Here is a 19,428-nt window from a genome sequence, read left to right on the forward strand (position 1 = left end):
CAACTTGGTGTACAGGTAGTCCTCAACTTACGACCATGACTGAGCCCAAAATTTCTGTTGTTAAGTGAGACATTTGTTAAGTGAGTTTTGCCCCATTTTATGAACTTTCTTGCCACAATTGTTAAGTGAATCACTGCAGTTGATAAGTTAGTAACCCGGTTGTTAAGTGAATCTTGATTTCCCATTGACTTTGTTTGTTAGGTCAAAAAAGGTGATCACATGACCTTGGGACACTGCAGCGGACATAAATATGAACCAGTTGCCAAGTATTTTTGACATAATTTTTATTTTCTTGTTCCATGGCCTTTGAATAGAGTCTGCTGATTGGTATTAAATAATAAAGAGTACTTTAAATAAATTGGACTTTACATTTTTTTTTTCTGCAAACATTGCTTACTTAACCTTGCACTTTGTAAATGCAGGACGTCTAGCAAAAATATTTACCTGCCTCCTTGCTAAAATATTGCTAAAATATTCTACCTGAAATGTCAGGAATTTAATCTGACACAATCTACATGGAAAAGGTGTGCTCTGTTGCCAGATTACTGACCCTCCTTTATTGGGCACCCTGGCATTAACCAATCTGATGGTATTTCCCTAAGCTAGGAAAGAGGGAAATGTCTTTCTCTAGGATAAAGTTTAGCCAAGAGTTTGGGATTCAGAGGAATAACAAATCTTCCTGCTGTTGTACTTGTTATGTCGCCAATCAAAATCTCTTCCCTTGACCTGAAACCATATTGATTATCACTGTATTTATTTATTTACATATTTATTTGTTCCATTTATGGTATATAGCCTCTCAGTTCACATTTGTGATACTGGGTGGCTCACTCAGTGAAAAAATAAGAAGAAAGCAAAACACACAAAAGTAAACAGGCAAACAGTAACAACACAGCCATTTAAGCCAAATTAAAACAGTTAAAATGAACAAGCCATGAAATAGAAACAGAAACAATTAACTATGAAACATAAAATTTGTTTTTCGGTCCTCCGGAGAATACAGCATCTCTCTCTTTGAGGGTCAGTGAAGAAGAAAAGCCACAGGTTGTAATGCCTGAAACTTAAGGTGACCAACTTTTTTACAATGAAAAGGAGGACACAAATAAATTGAAGAAAAAAATATCGTAAATAAAAGAAACATTTTATTCATTGCAACAATAATACAGACAACTCGCATGTGCAAAGTTTGCCAGCCAGGTGTTTTGGCGCGCTCAGCAGCAATTCCTATTGGCTTTCGAAAGCCAATAGTGGGAGTAGCACAGCTCATGCAAAAGTTGAAAAAAAAAATCATCAAAAAAAGGTGCCGGAACCCGGTTTTGAGCGTTCTATGAGGGGAAAAAAAAGCCCTGTAGATTAGTCTTCAAATATCGAAAAGGAGGACATGAAGGAGGACACTTTTTGAGGAAGGACAGAACTTACAAAAGGAGGACTGTCCTCCCTAAAGGAGGACGGTTGGTCACCTTATAAACTAGCTGTGTCCAATCTGCACAATTTATTTCTTATTTTTCATAACAAGTAACACCACAGTGCATGCACACACAGACACACACGGGCATGCACACACAAAAACACACTGACCAGAATAAAGTAATTTCTGTCCCTGCATGTAGATGACCTTTTAAAACTACCTGATTTTTTTTTTTAAAAAAGCTGTATTTTTTTTAAAAAAATATTTGAACCCAAGTCAAAATTACAAACTTTCTGATGGGCAATATACACATGAGGGTGGGAAAGGGAGGAACATTCTGAGGGAGAAAAAAATCTAAGTCAAAGGGGAGAGAGGGAGGGAGAGAGAGAGAGAGAGAGAGAGAGAGAGAGAGAAAGAAGGAAGGAAGATTTCAGAGTCTTCCAAAGAACACAAGGTTTTAATATGGCAGGTTGCCTTGCCGTTGAGGTATTATTACAAAGAATTATATAGCAGACATATATTTCTGTTTTATTTATTTGAGAGTATCCAGTGGTATTTAACAGAAGTATCTTTACCTAGCCGAAACTACAATTACTAAGATGCCTTGAAGATACCATGATTGTTTTATAGCATCCAATATAATTTTACAATGTCAATAAGCCCCAGAATCCTATTTCCTCATTCTGTCAAGGATAATGGCCTAGAAATTCTAATTTGAATTAAAAAAAAAAAAACATTCTTGTTTGTCTCTAATGGAAGCCAATTTTCATAAGTTAGTACCCAGGAAATAAATCTGTTGCGATATTATTACAGTGCCTTTTCCTCCTACAATGGCATTTAAAGAACATTTTTCTCCCACATGGGTGGCTGCCATTAGCAATAACAACCAGTCTGTGCCACCCCTTCCCAAGACAGAATTGCAGTACTAAATTAACCTTAATCCATTGATTTAATAGTACTTTAAGTACTAATCAGTGTGTTCCTTTGATACCCAGATACACTGACAAGTAATAAGATAAAGACAATTGTTTGTGTGTGTATTTATTTGCTTTGTTTTATTTATTCAACAATGGTATTGGTCTCCACAGGGCAAAGGCCACTAGCAAACTGTTTTGTATATTTAATAATATATTGCATATTGTTTGTATTTGTACATTGTACTTACTTTGTACAGTGTATATTTAATATTTAAAGATGATTTTCTTTTTGCTGCGTCTCACTCATATACATACTGTAATATCCACACATTTGCAGACACACTGACATAACACATACTCTTTTGCATATCCTGATATGAACTTATGTTTTCTGAACTTTGTTCAGGAACTTGTGATTGACTAGGTTAAGGGGAAACTGGTTATTTTGAGCTTATTAATTCCCTCAGGGCAGGCTGGATGACTAGCAATCCTGTATATCAGAAGGGGAAGATATATTATTTTGTATGCTATTGACAAGAGCTTAGCTCAAATTGTCAGATCATATAGAGCAGTGATGGCGAAACTTTTAGAGACCGAGTGCCCAAACTGCAACCCAAAACTCACTTATTTATCGCCGGGTGCCAGGTGGGACATGGCCCACTGGGTGGACGTGGTTATGGTGGTCATGGCAGACTGGGTGGATGTGACCAAAGTCAGCGTGGTCACCTCGATGTTGGTCATGGGGAGAGACACCTGTGGGGGCCAGACAGCGTTGGGGGAGATCCAGGGGGTCTCTGGCAGGTGGGGTGGTGGGCAGGAGGCTCATCCTGTGGGGTGAGGCGAGGTGAAGCAGGGCAGGAGTGCCATTGCTGCAGGGCAAGGAGAGGCAGGGGCCGGGGCATCTGCTGCCTGACACCATCAGCCTCCGCACACAGAGGCCAGCGAGCGCATGGGGGCCGACGGTGTCCATCAGCAGCCACAGCCTGCCAGCTCCTTGATCAGCGCATTCTGGGGCTCCGCAGCCCGCCACCAGCAGTTCAGAGAAACCACCTCTGAGCTGGACTGCTGGCCGACAACTGAGGAGGCGATGCAGTGGGTCGTGGCTGGGAAAAGGAGAGCATGTGAGGCCAGGAGGGACAGGACGGGGGGGAGGGAAACCAGTCGTGCCGGGATGCATCCGGCCACATGGGACCTCGGGCAGCTGGTTGAAGAGGGACGGTTGCCATCTCCGGGGCATGGCACGCATACCCACAAAGAGGGCTCTGAGTGTCACCTCTGGCATGTGTGCCATAGGTTCGCCACCACTGATATAGAGTATGGCTATTCTCCCTTTGAAACTGATTTGGAAGACAGACTTTGGGCTTCTCATGAAAGCAGCAGCATTTCTTTTTCAGGCTCATAGAAATGCCTGTTAAAAGATGGCCTGCTTTAATGAGCAGCAGTGAGCAATCACACTCTTCCCAGGTCCAAAGTAATGCTTTCAAATCACTTTTGCAGCCTGCCCAAATTAGCATGTGAGGTATAGGGAAAAAAGGTTTTGCTCCTGTAGATGGTCCCAGTCATATTTCCAGGTTGTACAGAAGCACTTCAGATGAAATACTTTTGTTTGATGCTATCCATAAAATAGTTCTTCAGAATTCCTGTGTTGATAGATGTTCCACATAATATTTTTCTCTTATGATCATACCTTCCAACTGTGTTTCAGAGCTTACTAAAGATATAATTCAAATCTGAATCTACAAGGAGTTCACAGTAATACAATAAAACAATGATCTTCATAAAAACTGGATATGCTAGAAAGCAAGGTTTAAGACTATTTTTCCCTGACATGCATTTATATAAAGACTACAGAGTGTCATGTAAAGTGGTGTAACCTCAATACAGGGCTAAAACTGACTTATTTGATTAGGGAGGGGGGGGAAACTACTTTTATAGAAGACTGGAAACCCTTTATGGACTTTTTGCTTTATGAACCGAGATGTCTATGGAATTTCCTTCCAAACATCAGTATTATATCTGAGTCTATAGAAGAGCTGTTAAAGGTAGACATGTGTGCATACATATATATATGCATCTGCATGCAATGTCCTCAGATTAAAAGCACTGTACACACTGAGGGAACACTTGGCTGCAATTGTAGCTATCACTTCATTTTATGTAACTCGGACTTGCCATCATGGCTGGAGAACCAGCAAAAACCAGTTTAAACAGGATCCTGAAAGACAAAAATATAAAGTTCCTGCATTGCAGAAAGGCATTAGAGAAATAAAAAAAAGAAGAGGCCTGAAGACGGAGAGACGAACAGTAGGATTTGTAGTCTGTCTGGAGATCCATTAAAAGTTGAATAATTATAACATTTTATTTTGAGACACTATTTCAGCCCCAGATCATTGCTCTTATTCGGACAAATTTGTATGAACAAACCCAATGAGCAAACCTGGTCCCCAAAGGAAAGCATTGCTTTTGTCTCTCTTCTAAAACTTAGCCATTCCTTGCCTATCCAAGACTGCAGGAATTCACTTAAGCTGTGTCTAGGAGCAAAATACTGTAAATAAATTTGTCAATGAGTTTAGCTTTCTTTGGGGAAAAAAATTCTAGAGCCTACAGCATGAGATAAAAATTACAAGTATGTTTTTCCTTCTCCTATCTCATGCAGCACCATTGTTCAGAAGGTGAGGAGGGAGAGGTGAAGGTGAAGGAATTTTGTTCAGAAACTGCTGCAAACTTACAGAAACAATCTGTGCTCTCAAATTCTCTTTATGTATTGTTTAATTATACTGAAGGAGGCTGCAAAGTGATTACCCTCTGGAATCCCTGGAAATAAGCCTCACTAAAAACTCATTTGGACTGCCATCTAAATAAGTTTATATCTAATTGCACAGTGCAGATAACAATTTGAGAGGTTCTTGGTGCTCTCTGAGCTTGGTTGTTTTCTTGCAGACTGATGATGTTACCAAACTAGGTAACATCATCAGTACTAATAAGGAGCGGGGTTTACCGAGAGACTGGATAACAATTTATTCTGGCCTTGCTAACTTTTGAGTAGGCATGCACTGGAAAAGTGTTTGCAATGGATGGATGCTCCTTCATGTTTTGCAATTAACTTTTGAGAAGTGATTCAGATTAACTTCAGCCCTATTAAATTGTCAGGTGGCCCTTTGAGGGCCAGAGTGATATAGTGGATTTGAATGACAAACGGGGCCTGAGATCTAGTCTACCTTCAGCAATGGAAATTCATGAGGGGACATCAACCAGACACTGTCTCTGAGCCTAATTTATTTGACAGGGTTCTTGTGGGGGAAAGAGGGAGACGAGAGCTCTCTATACGCCACCCTGAGCTCCAAATGAAAATGGAATATAAATTGAATAAATGATAGCATTAAGTACTGGAAATTTCTTTTAGTGGTGCCTCTGCAAAGATTGGAGACAGAATTGGTCCTTCATGAGATAGGGAGGAGCAAAAGCACAGTGTGTACTGTACATGGCAGGTTGACATAACCACGTCCCTGTGGCAGTCACTTCAGCAGGGCATTTTAGGTCAATAAAATGGCATATAAGGTTGAACAGGCCCACCCCAGAGTCATTTGCTGATCAAACAGATAGGTGCCCTTCATTGCAGCTGCTTTGAAGAAAAGCAAACAAAAGAGAAATCTGATCTGCTGGGTAATGTGTCATTGAAATAAAGAAAATATGAACATGAGCACAAAAAAGCACGTGACAACCAGATTTACAGCCTAAGCTAAGTTTTGATGAGACAGAGAAAAAGAAAGCAAGAGAAGGTAGGCGGATCCAGATAACATATAGGTGAAAACAAACACTGGAAGAATTTTTTTCTCATGAGTGGCAGCATATACATATTTGTCTTTTAAAAACACCTACGACTATCCACCTATCCATCTGCCCTGTGGGCAAAGGATGGGATACCAATTTATTATTAAGGTTGATCACACAGTAGAGCCAGATGTTTAGACTGGATTTGGCATTTTTATCCCCCTGTTGAGTCCTTCCCAAGGAGCTGGGATAGGTTTTATTATTATTATTTCCATTATCACCCCAACAACATCACAATGCTTCTTTAATAATAATAACCTATCGAGAACTCAGTTCAATGTCTTCAATCTTCTCTCATTTTCATACGCAGTGGAGTGAGGGGCAGCAGATGATCAATGGGACTCCTGTATATATGTACCAGGACTGCAGCGTCCTCTCTGAAGGAGACACTGACCACTGGCTCCGCACAAACTGGATCTTCCGAGGGGAGGTCTCCTCTCGCATCTTTGTGGAGCTGAAATTCACCATTCGAGACTGCAAGAGTTTCAGAGGAGAAATGGTGAGCTGCAAGGAGACATTCAACCTCTACTACATGGAATCAGAGCAAGATGTGGGCATCCAGTTCCGCCGTCCCCTCTTCACTAAAGTAAGCTTTGTTTGTCTGCTTATTAATTTAAGGTGTACGCTGCCTGACTCCCAGGGACGAGGGAGAGTTTACAAAGATAATCTATGTTAACAGTAAAGATAAAGGAGGAAAAAGATGGCAAAAACAGAGAACAGTGAAAAACATCCAGATGTTAGTCAGAAAGGGCTTCTGACCCTAACCCTTGCCAAAAGCCTGGGTGAAAGGCCCTGTGAAACACAGAAGGGTGGAAACCACCAGATCTCAGGGTGAATTTTATTTCAGAGGACAGGTATGGTAACAAAGAAAACGTGATTCCAGTCTTCCAAAAGACAGCATCCTAATCTGCAGCATGCCAACTCATTGGATCAAATCAGCCAGATACTATGAGAAACAGGTGGTCCCTCAGGTGATTAGGCCCTATGCCATGTAGGGCTTTATAGATAACAACCAGCACCTTCAATTGCATCCAGAAGCAAACTGGCAACCAGTGCAGCTTGTGAAGCAGGGATGTTACATGGGCATACTGAGGCATGCCCATCATTGCCTGTGCAGCTGGGTTCTGGAACAAGTGAAGTTTCCAAGTTGTCTTCAAGGGCAGACTCAAGTACAGCACACATTACAATAGTCAAGCCACAAAGAAACCAGAAACGAGTGACTGTCTGAAGAGCTTTCCACTCTAGGAAAGGGCACATATACAGTAATTATGCAAAGGCCTTCTTGGTTGTGAGCTGCCACCTGCTCATTAAGCAGGATCTGTTAGCCCAGGAAGACCCCATTGAAGGGCAAGTACTGTAGAAAGATTTAAAAGATAGTAGTTATTCTTTTATATAGTATCTTCTGTGTCCAATTTCATGAGCAGGAGAAGAAGGGTCCAGAATGTCAACACAGGGGAAGAAGAAATAAGGCTAGCACAAACAAGGCGAATGCAATACATGTCTACATTGGTAACAACCAGGTTTAAGAAGGAAAGAAGACGTGAAAGAAAATGTCAGGGCCTGAATGAGGAACTGGAGAGGATGTAGAAAGTCAAGGCCAAAGTGGTCCCGATGATGGTAGGAGCACTTGGAGCTATGACACTTAAGCTGGGAGAGTGGCTCCAACAGGTCCAAGGAGCGACTGGGAACAGCTAAGATCCTGTGCTGAACCCTCAAACTCCCAGCCTCTGGTAGAGACCCTGAGACTGAAAAAGACATGCATCATCCATAAGAGTGAGAAGGGAATAAACCAATTCCCCTGCATATACCCAAAGTTATACAAATGAAGCTGTTCAATTTTTTAAGTACAATATACGTGATCCTTAGCAAAGTTTTTCAGTTCCTCATCACTGATGAAATGCCTCAATTTCAGATTGGCTTGGAGATTAGCCAGATTTCTTATATTCATTCAGAATACAAAAGTATTCAGAAATAAAAAAAAAATGGCAGAATGATCAGAAACGTGTAACAACCTGTTTGCAATCATAGATGCACGCACTAGTTTGTTCTTCAGACATTAGATACAGGTAATTTTCAGTCAGGAAGAATATCATTGACATGAACAATAACTTGGTTTAGAAGCTGAATGCTATGCATTTGGATGGTGGCCTGTAATTTTGCCATGGTCGAAGATTTTCACAGATTTTACAAAGCCAAAAATATCTTTTATAAAATAGTATCATGAGGTAATTCTAATCAATCTATCTTTGTAAATAAAGAATAAAAGTGTTCTGCTCTAGAAGTTACATACAGTACAAGGAGTCTTTACTTACTGACTGCTTTGTTTAGCAACCATTATTATGGCAAATAAATGGCTGTAATTAGAGGACTTCCTTTCAATTGATTGTTCAGTCTCAAACTCAGTGGTAGGATTCAGCCAATTCGCACCACTTCGGCAGAACCGGTAGCTAATTTGTTGTTGCCCAGGCCCAGAATGGACTTCCAGAAGCGGCATCCACACAGAGAACCGGTTGTTCTCATATTTGAATCCCACCACTGCTCAAAATCATATCGCAAGAGATGGCCTGTAAGTTTCTATTGGCTATCATTGACTGCCTTATGGATGATGTTTGTTTTTCAACATCTTATATGATGGAAAGTAGTTTTAGTTTAGTAAATAATATATTAACAAATGAAAGAAAAAAATTGATATATCGTCAGGGGGAAAATTAGCATTAAACTTACTAGCATCACACTAAACATCAAACTTTTAATGAAAAAAAAATCAGATTCAGCAAACCCACAGAATCATTCTTGGATAGATAACTTTCCGTTGTAAAGTAGTTAAGTTAAAAATTAAATTCATTAAAAATAATTTTTAAGAATTCAATTTTTTTCTGTTGTTTTATTTTTGCTTGAAAAGTAAAACTTTTGAATGATTTAAAATGCTTATATCTATTTGTATAAATTGCTAATTTGCTTCTGTAGTTTGATACATTACAATTTATAGAAATAAATTATATTTAAAGTAACTCAACAAATATTAGAAAGTCAAATTAAATTTAATTGCTTTTTAATTTTTAATTGAACTTTTAACTTAAAAAATTAATCATTCTTAACCCTTAATTTAAAATAGTTTTATATGCTACACACATGTACTGATATGCAATATATATGTGATATTAAAATTTCAGGGGATTGATTAAGGAAAAACTATCCAAAAAGCCTCCTTTTGATTGGGGGGGGGTATAATGAAAAAAATGGTTGAGAAATATTAGGTTGCATGGAGGGAAAAAAGGAAAGATAACTCAATTTCCTGCTCTCTAGTGCAGATTTATTAATCTTGACGACTTTAAGATGGGTGGACTTCAACTCCCAGAATTCCCTAGCCAACATGGAGAATTGTCGGTTTTGAAGTCCACCCATCTTGAAGTTGACAGGATTGAGAAACACTGCTCTAGAGGGTGGAATTTTAATGTTGCTTCATATCCTGAGAATCAAAGCTTGGGCTGGTATGGTAATATTTACCTGAATATGTATTGAGAGGAGAATGGACTTCTATGTATACAAATTGCATCCCTTCATGAAGAATAAGATCTCTCAAACATAAAAAAATACATGCGAGGATTTCTCTCTATGTAATTTCTCTCTATGTAATTGTGATCACTAATTCTTTTAACATTTCTTACTCTGAGGAAATTCTATGAAGATCAACTTGGTGAGACTCTTTAAGATTTCAGATGTGGTAGTCGAGATCCAGGGATCACCTTCCATCTCCACTGTCTTATCTTTGCCATACAGTAACCATATTCATTTTAAAACAATTTTAATATTTTGCCCTCTGCATGTTTGCATATGATGTCATTTTGAGTGACCCTTGGCATTATGTTCAGTCTTTTAAACATAGTTCTTGGATCGTTGTATTTGTGTATAATTTGATTAGCTGTAAATGAAGAAGGGGTCACTCTACTGCACACATGACTGGCAGAATGTCGAAGTGAACAGAGCATGCAGGAGTCCAAATTTGGCAGCAGCTTTTCATAGAATTGTTTAGCGTTTTAATTTAATGTTTCAAAATAATGTACTAATTCAGAGTAGAAACCTACTCAGAGGTTCTCCCTCTTACGCCCCATTGAACATGTTGTGCAACCTTCTGAATCATTGGAGCAATGAATTTTAATTTCATTGAATTAATGTTTTCAATATTATAATGAATTAGATACACAACCTGAGGCCACAGCCCACCCCAAGGCCTGTTAAAACCCAGCTCTTAAATTTTATGTTTTAATAGAGCAGGCATTCTGAGTGGAGAATGATCATTTATTCTCTTTCCCTGCCACCTTTGTTCATTTTTAAGTCAATCTGAATGTTAATATTTATTAGTTTAATGTTTTATCTTGTTGCTTATATGGGTTGTAAGATGCCTAGAATCACCTCTAGGCAAGATGGGCAGTGTATAAGTTTAATACACAAATAAATAACAATCATCTTAGCAACATTTGATTTTAATTCAAGTAAGTGGAATCAATAATTCATATATTTTTTGTCTTGACTTTTGAATGCGTGGCTCAGAAATAACAGTAGGAGCCACTTTCAAGTAGCTATTGATATTGTTATTACCTTGTTATTATTAACTCCTGCACGTAAAAGAATAACATCTCAAAAGCATCACTAGATATGGGGTTGAATACTGAATTACTTTCAGATGGGAAAAGTACTAACTAGAACCTCCCTGCACTTTAGCTTACTTGTCTCTTCTGCTGGGTTTTTTCCCAAACCAACCAACTAAAAAAAGAAATAAGAGCGCAAGAGCTCCCACAGCTGCCTTTCACTTTTCTATTCTTCATCATCAGCTTTTCAGAAGTGAGTTTGCTCACACCCTCTGACCGGCTAATGGGTATTAGTATATTGTCAGAGCATTAGGCTCCTGCCCAGACAAACCCCCCTGTCAAAACAGTAGCCCTGTGTTTAATTTTACTTGTTTTCATGGGATTAAACATTACGCATTCTCAAGGGCTATTAGTCAGCTTCTCGAAAGGGAGTGCCTATGTTCATAACCAGTGTTTTCCCGAACGCTCGTTCTTGAGGTACATCTGGATTCTAGTCCTTGTTGCAGCTAAAAGCTGGGCATCATGGCCTCTGGATTTTGACCAATAAAGGCCAGGCAAAACAAGTATGGTCAAGTAACTCCTCTGGAGATATCCCATTGGTATTTTCTTCCAAATCTTCCCATCATTTAAATAAAAGTACTTGTCAGAACTTGCCAGCCGAGGGCTGACAAGCAGTTTTCTTTTATGTCCTTTCTCGATTTCTTCACACGACACAGTATCGTGTAGCCCATATCTATTCTCTGCTTATTAGCGGTATTCTACATTGGTCTCTTTATTCAGTTCAAACCATTTTATTTTCTGGTGTATATTTTTCAAATCAATTTAGTATCTTTTAGTATTGCAAGAAAGAGTTCCTATAACTAATGCAAACTGTTTGGATTACATGTAACCTAAATTGGTTCTGAGCTTTCTCTTATTATGTCTGCTCTGTGTCAAGAGAGCAGACTAATTCTGTTTCAGTACTGTTGTGCAACCTTCTAACATGCTGTAGTCTTAAGGGATTAATTTTACATTTTTGTATTAGCCAGAGCTTTATTGTTGAATACAATATACTTGGTTTTATACCCTAGCTCACCCTAGGCTATCATGATGGATCTGTTATGCCAAATTCTGTGTTTTCCAAATAGCTAAAAAAATGTTGATTTAGCGGTTTTTTAATGTCTCTTTGACTGCTGAATATTTTGTTCCAACAGCAATGTATATCTGATTTCTGCTATATATATATTCAAATTATATCCTGAATTGATCTAAAAGAAGGTGAGTAGGGATAGGTTGCATACATGAATTAGGTTGTTTTTTTTTTTAAAAAAAGGAAAATATTTTAAAAAATAACCTGCGTTTTAGAGACAAAGCTAAATTAAACTCCTCTCCTCACATGCTTAAAATAGGCAGGGAGTTCTGAATATTGGTGAGGATTCAAATATACTTAATTTACTTATGACAGAACCACTATGTTTCAGAAAGGAATTGTGTTTGGTTTAAACAAGTGGCTCAACTGACTTAAATCCTTTTACTTTCCAGATCAACACTGTAGCAGGTGACAACATTTTCACAGCTCGAGATGTTGAGGTCGGCTCACTGAAGTTGAACACGGAAGTATGCTCCATTGGGAACCTACAGCAGCGTGGTTTTTATCTGGCTTTCCAGAACTCAGGAGCGTGTGTGGCCTTGGTTTCAGTGAGAGTTTATTACAAGACCTGTACAGATACCATTAGTGGATTGGCCCATTTTCCAGAGACGCTTGCAGGTCCTGAGGGTCTAACAGTAGTGTCTGGTGTCTGTCTGAAGAATGCAACAGAGACGACGGGTGTTTCACCCAAGATGCACTGCAGTCCCAATGGGGAATGGTTGGTGCCAGTGGGCAGATGCACATGCGTCATTGGTTTTGAAGAGGTCAAAGGAAGATGTGTGGGTAAGTACCCAAGGGGGCAAGCCCTGGGGTGGATTTGGAGGATTTTCCAATTTCTAGGTTGGAAAATATGTCATTTTACAAACAGAAGATATGGGAAGTTACTCATAACATGACTGGGGTACATGATCTCCTAGTTCAGTGGTGGCAAACCTATGGCACAGGTACCAGAGGGGGCACTCAGAGCCCTTTCTGTGGGCACGCGCACCGTTGCCCCAGTCCTAGGCCTTCAGCTGGGTTTTATAAAACCTTTTCACTTTAGGCCTTCACCACCATGTGCAAAAAAAAAAAAAAAGTTTCAATCAATCAGTCAATTTCAACTTCTCACAGGAAAAAAAAAGATCTTGCAAAGTTGGAATTGATTGCTTGAACTTTTTAGTCCCACCCAGTCTGCCGTTACCACCGCAGCCACGCCCACCCAATGGGCCACACCCACTTGGCACCCAACGATGCATAAGTGGATTTTGGGTTGCAGTTTGGGCACTCGGTCTCTAAAAGGTTAGAGGTCACTGTCCTAGTTCTTAATGCATCAGATATCCTCATCCCTTTTTGTTTCATTCTATTTCTGACAGTAAATTAATCTGATATTTTGCCCTTCCGCTCCTTCTTAATTTCCTGCAAGTCTTAGGAACAGTTTCTACATAACTACTTGTCCAACAAATGTATTCCACAAGAATTATGGCCGTAATTAAATGTTAATCAATTGGAAGATATTTTATGAACAAGACACAATGTATTTCAATACATAGGAGGAGACATCTTAGCTAGAAGAGTCATCCTGTTTGGTCTCATCTGTTCCTGATGGATTTGGGACTGTAAATCCCAGGATTCTCAGCAACTAAGGACTATCCTGGCTGAAATTCTGAGAATTACAGTGTCTCTGCATCGGGATTGATATTAATGAAGGAAAAGTCTTCATCAGGATCGTGTCAGTTGAATTTCCTTAGTCCCAAAATGCATGACCCACCCCCACCCTAAAGCCTCTTTCTTTAAAAAAAAAAATCCTTCTGAGAGATAGTACATTTTTTTTTAAAAAAAAAACTAATTTCTTTTAAAAAGTCATACAAAGTTGTCTTCAGAATTTCAAGCTCTTAAAAGAAGGCTCATTATTATTTCAGTACAGGTAAACCTCGACTTACAACAATTCATTTAGTGACTGTTTGAAGTTAAAACGGCACTGAAAAACGTTTTTCACACTTATGACCATTGCAGCATCCCTGTGGTCCTGTGATCAAAATTCAGACGCTTGGCAACTGATTCATATTTATGACTGTTGCAGTGTCCCAGGATCAGGCGATCACCTTTTGCGATCTTCCGACAAGCAAAGTCACTGGGGAAGCCAGATTCACTTAACAAACGTGTTCCTAACTTAACAACTGCAGTCATTCACTTAACAACTGTGACAAGAAAGGTCACTTAATAGCTGTCTCATTTAGCAAGAGAAACATTGGGCTCATTTGTAGTCATAAGTTAAGGACTTCCTGTACTGCTTTGCTAATAAATATTAAAATTCAGAACAACACTTCTGAAAGGTAATTTGAAGTAGTTTCTGCTCCTCCCTTGCTTTCATCACCTATACAAGACAGGTGTATTAAAAGAAAACCTTGGGACTCTGGACAGCCACTGGACTGGAGAGACAGGTTGCTTGGTTTAGTCTCAGGGAGTTCCTCTTTGGTGGTAGAAAAATATTCCTATTCAAACATTCCAATAATGTAATTTCAGACCTGCAAATGGGAAAGATGGAAAAAAGAGCACCCTATGAAAAAAAAGATTACTGAAGGGCTTTGGAATATATATTTGAAAAAAAGCAATTAAGGAGGACATGCCAGAAAGAAGGAAGGAAACTAGTCTGATGAAAAAGCATATGTCTGTGTTACAATACTAGAACTAGGATCATCATGTAAAGGTGAATTGTGTTGCATTGAAGGCAGATGAAAGAAAGTACCTCTAAAGCACACAAGAATTTATGGAATTTCATCTGATGTAGCAATGCCTATAAAAGAAGCTTAAACAAAATTCTAGAGAATAAAATTTCCAATCATTACTAGCCAGAATAGCAATAGCACTTATATACCACTCCATAGTGCTTTACAGCAGGGGTCTTCAACCCCCAAGACATGGCCCACTACCGGGCCATGGCCTATTCGCAGTCAGGCTGCACGACCGGCAGGCCGGTGCTCACATGTCTGCATGCAGCTCAACTTGCATGAGCAGTAGCTGGCACACGTCTACACCTGTGTGCCAGCTCAACTTGTGCAAGTCAAGCTGCATGCATGTGTGCATGTGTACCAGCTCACCACTCACACAGCCCAGTTCTCCTCTCCCCTGGGCCACCAAGCCACAAAGGTTGGGAACCACGGCTTTACAGCACTCTCTGGGTAGTTTATAGTGTGTAGCTGCCAACAATCTGGGTCTCATTTTACCAACTTCAAAAGGATGGAAGGCTGAGTCATACTTGAGCCGGTCAGGATTGAACTCCTGGCTATGGGCAGAGTTAGCCTGCAATACTGCATTCTAATCATTGTGCCACCAGGATGGCCCCCTATTCTTGGTAAAATCAAAGAAAGTGTGCCTCTGAACCATGGGAAATGGGAGCAGAAAGAGACTCTTTGTTGGTGAGCTCATAGGACCACTGCATGGTCAAAATGCTAGACTAGAAAAGTTTTGTCTGATATACAGTAGTTGCTCTAATGATCATATTCTCATGCACTGAAGAGATGTATAGATGATACACCCATAGTGCAACTTCCCAAGGTGCTTCCTTTTAGATTGTTTCACAGCATTGCCTCCCTCTAGAGGCTAACTTACAACTCTTGGAAGTTCCTGGGCAACTACTAAAGATCCATGTTCCTTGGTCTAATTTGCCTCTGTGCCCTTGGGACCAGAAGAAGAGGTGAGAATTTTTTCCAGCGTAGGATTTTCCCCTCCCCATTCCTCTTCCACAGCTCAGCCAGTTTTTCCACTTAGCTGCTACTGTGACTGCTTTCTCCCCGCCCTCCTGGGTTGTGAATAGTCTGCTGGAATGGGATAGAGAATCCATCCTGCCCAGGCAGGTCCTCTCTGACTGCACTTACCCAAGTTGTAGCTGGCATGCTGTTGATCCTTAGCAATGTTACGTATAAATAATGAAAAAGATGTCTTCCAACCACAGAGTCAAAAGAATGAATGCTGCTTCTCAGAATGAGGAGGCGAGTTTAGAGTAGGAGAGTGAAAAACGTTTTAAGAGAAAAAGTCATAACTAGAATAATAGCCATTGCTAGCTCAAGACAGAGCCAATGTAATAATGAGAAACATTGGCTTTATATCTACTGTACAAACATCTGACTGGAATTCATCAAGTGAATTGGTTGTCTGTGTTTTATGAGAGAAGAAGTAACACTTCCATGGGGCCCTAGTTAGCAGGGTGATGGGGACTGGGGAGACATTTAAGCTTCATACTTTGTTCTCCTTTATTTTTTCTTGATCAAAGGATATAGCTGCTATTTGCTCAAGGCAATCCTGTCATGGGTACAAATCAAAATTTTAATGGCAAGGTGCAAAATGCCTCAGTCTATGTTGCCAAATTATTTTTGTGTGGTCTAAATGACAGCTGGACATCTACACATGCAGCCTTCCAGCAGAATCACAGCTATGTTGTTTTGAGTGCACACTGGGATTTTCAAGAAGCTGTCCATGTCCAACATGGCAGGAAATGCCTCTCTTTTTTTCAGAAAGCATTCTTGATTTTAACCGAGCCCTTCTAAGGACTAAATAGACAGACAGATAACGTCTATATATCTTTGGACGCATTCGTAGCCCCACAGTTTTAAATATTACCTGATGCTGATTATGGATGAAAATAAAATAAATTTGAACTAAATTCCTCTCAAAGTCAGGGCTTAATCCAAACTTTAACAGACTCACCCAATGTTGGGAGCATGCCAGGGATATATGTTTTGGCCTCTGTTCAAAGATCAGGGTGGGGTCATCTTCAAATAGGATAAAGAAAAGGCTAAAGGGGACAGCCATATAGCTCTGATCTTTGTTCCATCTGCATGAAAGATGGAAAGGGAAGATGCATGCTTGAACTTTAACGTGCATTGCAGTTGAGAAAGGACAGCTTATTCTTCATCTTGCTGGGAGAGGGAAGTTGTAAGAGTTAGTCAGACATGATACATGTATTGTGATTAAAATAAATCATTATTCTTTTAAATACTTGCAGCCAAATATTGAGCAGATTTTTGTGGCCTTCATGATCCAGATTCTGCCCTACATTTAGTTCATTATCTCTGTGGGCAAAGGACAAGGCAGAAACTGAAATACGCAGGATATTTTATGGAGTAGTCTGACTAGAAAGATGGCTGATGGTACTGAGAAGCACTGTAGCCACAAAGGATCAGGAGGAGTCTGGTAGCATCTTTTCTGACTAATCAACTTAATAAAAACTTCCATGAATTGTGGCTATCATAGACTGTCACAAGTCTTCTCCTATAAACTATTTGTTACCTTTTCAAGAGTATTTAGGGCCTCTTCAGTCTTTAAAAATACTGGCAAAATTCCTGCGTTATATAGGGTGAACGATGAATTGGGCAAAATAGCACATCCATGCTTTCAACTTGACTTTATGACATGATGAATATTCAGCTTTTATTTTTTAAAAAATCTTGATTTTACTTCCAGAGGTGCAAGTAGTCCTCATTTAGTAATCATTCAAAGTTACAACAAAACTGAAAAAACTGGTTTATGACCATTTTTCACACTTACAACCATTGTAGCATCCCTGTGGTCACATGATTAAAATTTGGACACTTGGTAAGTGGCACATACCATATTTATGATAGTTGTAAGAGGTCATGTGATCACCTTTTGACAAGCAAAGTCAGTGGGGAAGTCAGATTCACTTAACACCTATGTTAGTAACTTAACAACTGCAGTGATTCACTTAACATCTGTAGCGAAAAAGGTAGTAATATGGAGCAAAACTCATTTAACAATTGACTTCCTTAGCAAAAGAAATTTTGGGCTCAATTGTCACCATAAATCAAGGACGAGAAGTATTAATAGGGAGGATAAACACCATTTGTTGAACTACATGTATTTACAGCTTTTGGAAGCCCCCTGGGGAATACAGTAAATCAGAGGTCCCCAACCTTTTGGGACCGATTCCGTGGAGAAAGGTTTTTCTGTGGACCAGAGAGTGTGTGGTTTTGTGTGCTGCCTGCATCCCATGGATGGGGCTTTGCTTCTTTGTGCGGACCAGGAGACCCCTGCAGTAAATGTTCAGCAAATATACTTGTCAATTATTTATTTGTTGGACTTACTTTTGTTTCAGGGTGGTTTTGCGTGTCCTCCATTTCCCTGGTTTGTACGCTTCGTCTCTTTCACTGTCAAAGCTATGGAAATATACTTCCTAGTGCCGTTGAAACTTTCCGTCTTTGGAAATTTCATATCATGGTCACATCCGCCAATATTCTCCTGATAAACAGAAATGAAAGCTGGGGTCCTCAGAGAACTTTATTCAGCCCTCCCATTAGAAATGGACAGATCAGTTTGTTTCTGGAATTTGCCAGAAGGCTCATACATCTATCTGCTCCATCCACTTTCTGCATTTGCTTTCTACCCACAGAAGAAGAAGAAAAACAGTACAACTTGTCTTTTTTTTTTAACATAACATATTTTTTGTACACATTTTCCCTCAGATAGGCACTTTTTGTAAACACAGTGGACTAGAATTCACATTTTTGTCTTTTTCTTTTGAGCCAAGACCTGTATCATGCAATCCAAATATTTGTTTGTACTGAAAGAGCTTGACCTATGAACCCAGGAAGGGCAAATCAACCTCCTTTGCTTAAAATCAAACAAAGTTCTTGAACTGGCCCAACTATTAGCTCGATTTAGAACTTTGGCACAGAATATTTACACCTCAGCTGGGACATTTCCTGTGGTATAGATAGCAAGGGCTTGAGTCAGAGTCATCTGTGTATTTCACTTGGAAGAAAGAAGATTGGCTCAGGTTTTGTGCCTTCCCTGGCATGACATTAAATGAATGAGAAATTCTTCTGGGGGTTCTAGAAGATCAAGGGGGCAAGTCATTTGCTGTGAATGTTGCTTAGTTCATGAACTGAGGAAAGGGAGGAATGATATACCATTCCATTTCTTCTTGATCTTCCATCGTATTTCTTCTTGACTTATTGTAAGGAAGTTCAGAAAGCTTCAACTGAAGAATCTCCCATATGAGACATAGATCAGGTTGAGATGTAGACCAGGTTGTAAGGATTAACAATTTTCAAGTCACAGCATAGGTCAGGGATTGGTTTCTGCCATATTGTATCTGTTTTCTTCCCCAAACACATCTAAGATGAAAAGGGCATAGGCTGCTGTGAGGGGACAGAGACCACATGGTGATTTCACAGGGAGAATTCTGACTGGCTGGTTGGCTTATCTCACTAATAGTGAAACTTTTTTGGCTCTGGCTGAACCGGGGTGGCAGCACCTTCCTCTCCCTTCAATTTAATGAGCCCATACAAACTTGTTAAAATAATTGCTGGGTGGTGGTAGCAGTTGAGCTGGTGCCACTGTCTGCCTCCCCCACAAAGGGGAGGGGTGTCTCACGGCCTATTATTTTCCCTCGCCAAATTGCAACCAGATTCCCCTCTGTCTGCCTACTTTCCTGCTGCATGTCTCAGAACAGAGAAAATGGACCTTCCTGCATCTTACAGGATAAGGCCCAGGTGTTTATTCGCTACTCCAAAGTCAGAAAGAAATACAGTGGCTGTCAAAGTTGAATCCAGAAAA

The 19,428-nt window shown here is 39.7% G+C and overlaps 1 protein-coding gene across 4 annotated transcripts in view; it reads left to right on the forward strand.

Moving 5' to 3' along the window:
• The window catches only part of EPHA1 (EPH receptor A1), a 70,943-nt gene that overhangs the window by 27,286 nt on the left and 24,229 nt on the right, over positions 1 to 19,428 (forward strand). For 3 of the 4 annotated variants that reach the window (XM_039338669.1, XM_039338671.1, XM_039338670.1), the window contains exons 3-4: positions 6,467 to 6,742; positions 12,267 to 12,657. In XM_039338669.1, the coding sequence (XP_039194603.1) occupies positions 6,467 to 6,742; positions 12,267 to 12,657 (667 nt within the window). The remainder of the gene's footprint in view (positions 1 to 6,466; positions 6,743 to 12,266; positions 12,658 to 19,428) is intronic. The other variant, XM_039338672.1, reaches the window with a different exon arrangement.

This window comes from Crotalus tigris, unplaced genomic scaffold, assembly GCF_016545835.1.
Source record: "Crotalus tigris isolate CLP2741 ecotype Arizona unplaced genomic scaffold, ASM1654583v1 scf7180000017716.2861928, whole genome shotgun sequence".
In the NCBI taxonomy this organism is placed as follows: Eukaryota; Metazoa; Chordata; class Lepidosauria; order Squamata; family Viperidae; genus Crotalus; species Crotalus tigris.